This window comes from Numenius arquata, chromosome 1 (genome assembly GCF_964106895.1).
Source record: "Numenius arquata chromosome 1, bNumArq3.hap1.1, whole genome shotgun sequence".
In the NCBI taxonomy this organism is placed as follows: domain Eukaryota; kingdom Metazoa; phylum Chordata; class Aves; order Charadriiformes; family Scolopacidae; genus Numenius; species Numenius arquata.
In genome coordinates this window covers 55,024,751-55,028,264 of record NC_133576.1, presented here as the reverse complement: position 1 = coordinate 55,028,264, position 3,514 = coordinate 55,024,751, and the positions used below count along the sequence as shown (strand labels likewise).

The 3,514-nt window shown below is 43.1% G+C and overlaps 1 protein-coding gene across 1 annotated transcript; it reads right to left on the bottom strand.

The window, feature by feature from the left end:
• Positions 1 to 1,340: 1,340 nt before the first annotated feature.
• Positions 1,341 to 3,128, bottom strand: KLHL34 (kelch like family member 34). The gene has a single exon (XM_074157707.1). It carries the CDS (start codon positions 3,126 to 3,128, stop codon positions 1,341 to 1,343), a length of 1,788 nt encoding a protein of 595 aa, XP_074013808.1.
• Between the last annotated feature and the right edge of the window lie 386 nt (positions 3,129 to 3,514).

Here is a 3,514-nt window from a genome sequence, read left to right as displayed (position 1 = left end):
AAAGGTGAAAATTAAACATTACAGTTTTTTAAGCTAGTCTAGTGACAAAGAACATGTGTCCTCTCCATTGTGCTGCCTTCTTTGAAGACTATTAAATGTTCTTCTATATATATTTTTATTGTATTAACTCTCAGCCTAGAAAGGGAACACTGTAAAATGAAGTACAATAAATTTAGCTTTTAAATGAACATTTGTGACTCAGGATTTAATTTACTCCATACCAAAGTGATTCTGTGGCATCTGACCATTTTGCCTGCATTTCACAGATCCACATACCTTAATCTGTGCCTTCGAACTCTGCCAACATGGCCAAAAAGAAGTAAGACTATTGCTGTTTCATATGTAGGCAAACTCTGAATAAAGACTTCTGAAAATCTTCAATTACCTCCCTCCCCTTTGTACTATTTGATGAAAGTAAACCTTTTTTAACTGCAGGATTCCCTCATGTACTAGTTCAACAGCTATGAACAATTTTACCGTTATGACCAAGTACAATAAAACAGCGTATGCTACCAAAGTAAGTATCAAGGCATTAGTTACGGCAACTCCTGTAACGTGTCTTAGAGCCTAATAATAAGTATACCCATTCAGCTCTGGCCATCTAAACTAACACAAGATTTGCATACAAAAGAAATGTACTTTACTGGTAGTGAGCATCTATAAAATAACACAAAATAAGCATCTGAAAGGCATGCTACAACAAAGGCGGCTCAGAGAGAAGTGGCTTTTATGAAACAGTCACTGTTTTGACTTATGGCCATAACTGAGTCTACATATCAAAAAATCCGTGCTTTCTGTTCAGTAATTTCATGCTGGTTAGCTAAGACATTCTTGCCTAGTATGTAGCATATCAAATAATACTTTTTCCTTGGCAGTACTTATTATTAGTTCTCATAGGCATCAATTTTCTAGTCTTTATACATCTCACTTTTATTTTGCTTAGCCATAGCATAAAAATTCAATAGCACTTACCAGCTGGGAAAATTACCTCTGATTAAGAAAACAGAAAAGACATTATATTTTTAACCTTTGAAAAATCTGACTTGCAACACCTATTAATTGCTATCTAGGTATTACTCTTCAAAAGTCAAGGATTATGATTCTCGCTCATCGCCTCTAAACATGCTACATCCTTCCAGTGAGATCAACTTCCAGCTCTATAAATCCCATCGCTTTTTCCCATGCTGGAGCCAGACTTTCCTGCCTGTTTCCACCAAATGTATGGCTTATCAAAGCAAAAACCTCCACTCAATCACGTTCAGTGCCATTGCAATTTTCTTCTTCTCCAGGACCCCCATGCTGGCTTATCTCCTGGGATGATTATTCCTCAGTGTGTGCACTCAGCAGTTTGGTGGCCTCTTCTGCTGGCTGTCACTGTCTTGCTCATCAGCCAGTTCAGAGAGTTGCAGCACTGCGCACTGCAGCCCACACCAAGGCACGGGGGCTTTGCAGATCTCTTCCCAGCCATCATTGTCAATGTCGTAGCCAACCACATCTTGTGTGGGGACCTCCCGTGAGTTTTGCCATTTCTTACCCCCAATAAGAAGAGCTGTTTCCTCTACCACTGCCAGGCCATAGCAAAACCGATCATAGATCAGTGGTCTTAACCGAGTCCATTGGTTTAGATCAGGGTCATATCTTTCTATTTCAGAGAATGGTTCATATAATCCTAAAAATGTGAATATGGCTTCTCTGATTGTTGCCATCTGATGCCCAAACCGAGCAATGCTCATGGGAGCTTGTTTCATCCACTTCCCTTCAAGCGAGCTCAGAGAATATAGGTCCTTGCTTGTGCTGGCTGGGTCTGTATACTTGCCACCCGAGATGTATATAGTATTCTTGCAAATGGCACTGGCATGGCCATGTATCTTGCATGGCAATTCCCTGGCCTTCGTCCATCTGTCCCTGCTGATGTTGTAGACTTCCACAGACGAATGCAGTGACCCATCCTCACCCTTGCCACCAATGGCAAAGATATCCTGGCCTAAGACGCAACAAGAAAACTGGCATCTCTTTTCCATCATGCCCATGATTTGGGTCCACGTGTTAAATCTCGGATCATAACGATGGACCTTATTCGTAACTAATAAGGTCTTTTCAGTTTTAGGGTCACCTGGGGCACCACTTTCTATTTCCCCACCCAAGACGTAAAGGAAGTTCGCCACCACACACATGCTGTGGTTCTGCATCCTGTCCTGCACCTGTGTGAGAGATTGCCATTTGTGATTGTAAACATCAAAGGCCACCACATCGGTGATGAGCCCTTCGCTTGCCGTCCCACCCCCCAGCAGAATGATCCGAGTTTTCTGGTTCCTCAGCGTGGTGGACTTATCCTGCAGGACAGGCTGTTTGAAAACAGATGTGTGGTAATTTATTGCTTTAATGATCAAGCACTTAATACCTGCAGAGAGGGGCACTTCTGACTGTGTGTAGGTTTTTCTCAGCTCTTCCACCGGGATGAGGCCATATCTTATGTGCTCTAAAAGGCTGCTAGCGTGAGCCAACCTGGATTTATCCTGCTTCAGCCACAGCAGCACAAGATTCAACAGGCGGGTTTCTTTCACCATGGGGAGGTCTGGTGATTCAACCACTACTAGCAAAGACCTGAAGTTCAGCTCCAGCAGTCCTGACAAATCCAAGTCCAGCAACTTCCAGAGATTATTGACAATGTATTTTTCTGTTGCTACTACGGCATCCGGCAGGTAGAACTTCCTGGCCACGTTGGCAGAGAAGCAGCAGTTTTCCAAGGCAAGATTGTTAACTAAGTACTGATTGCACAAGCCAATAGCATCAGTTACTTGCAAGTAGCTTGCAGCTTCCAAGGTATCTTCCAGGCTTTCAAAGGAAAGAGGCAACAAGGAAGTATAAATGAAATCCAGGATGTGCTGGAGACCGGTGGGTGAGACAACTTGCAGTTGAATTACACTGGCTTTAGACTCTTGGGTATAACTTTTGAACATGGCTCGGAAATAGTCACTGGAGCATGCCAACAGGGACTTGTGTGCAGGAAACTCATTTTCCTTCACTTTCAGCAAAATATCGCACAGAAAGCCCTCTGATCTCAGGGTCTGGTACTGGGTGAGCACAGCAGTGCAGTGTGCTTTGCAGTAGGAAAGGAAATAGCTCATGGTAGGCAATGCAACTTTTTCCCCTTGGGTTATTAAAGCTAAAATGCAATTAGATATTGGAGCAGCTGCCCAACTCAGCAATCATTGCTTGAATGCCCAGCAGACCTCCAGCTGTTAGAGAAAAGCCCAACTGAAAAAAAAAATAAAAATCAGTCTCTTGCCTGGCATGAGGGAACAGTTAGTAGATTTGTAGTGAATTCAATGCATTCCTTTACAGAAAAAAACCAGCTGAATGTCGTAACAGCTGCAGGATGCTTACTTTTCTCTCCTCCGTTGCTTGCATAAAGATGAATGGTCCACGGTTGTGCTGAGCACTTGCTTGGCTGGCCATCAGGTGACAGATGAGGGAGCTAGACGACAATCCCAACAAATGACACTTTGTGTCT

What these genes read in the sequence shown, in the direction of transcription:
- KLHL34 (XM_074157707.1), bottom strand. Translation starts at nt 3,128, where the DNA reads ATGAGCTATTTCCTTTCCTACTGCAAAGCACACTGCACTGCTGTGCTC.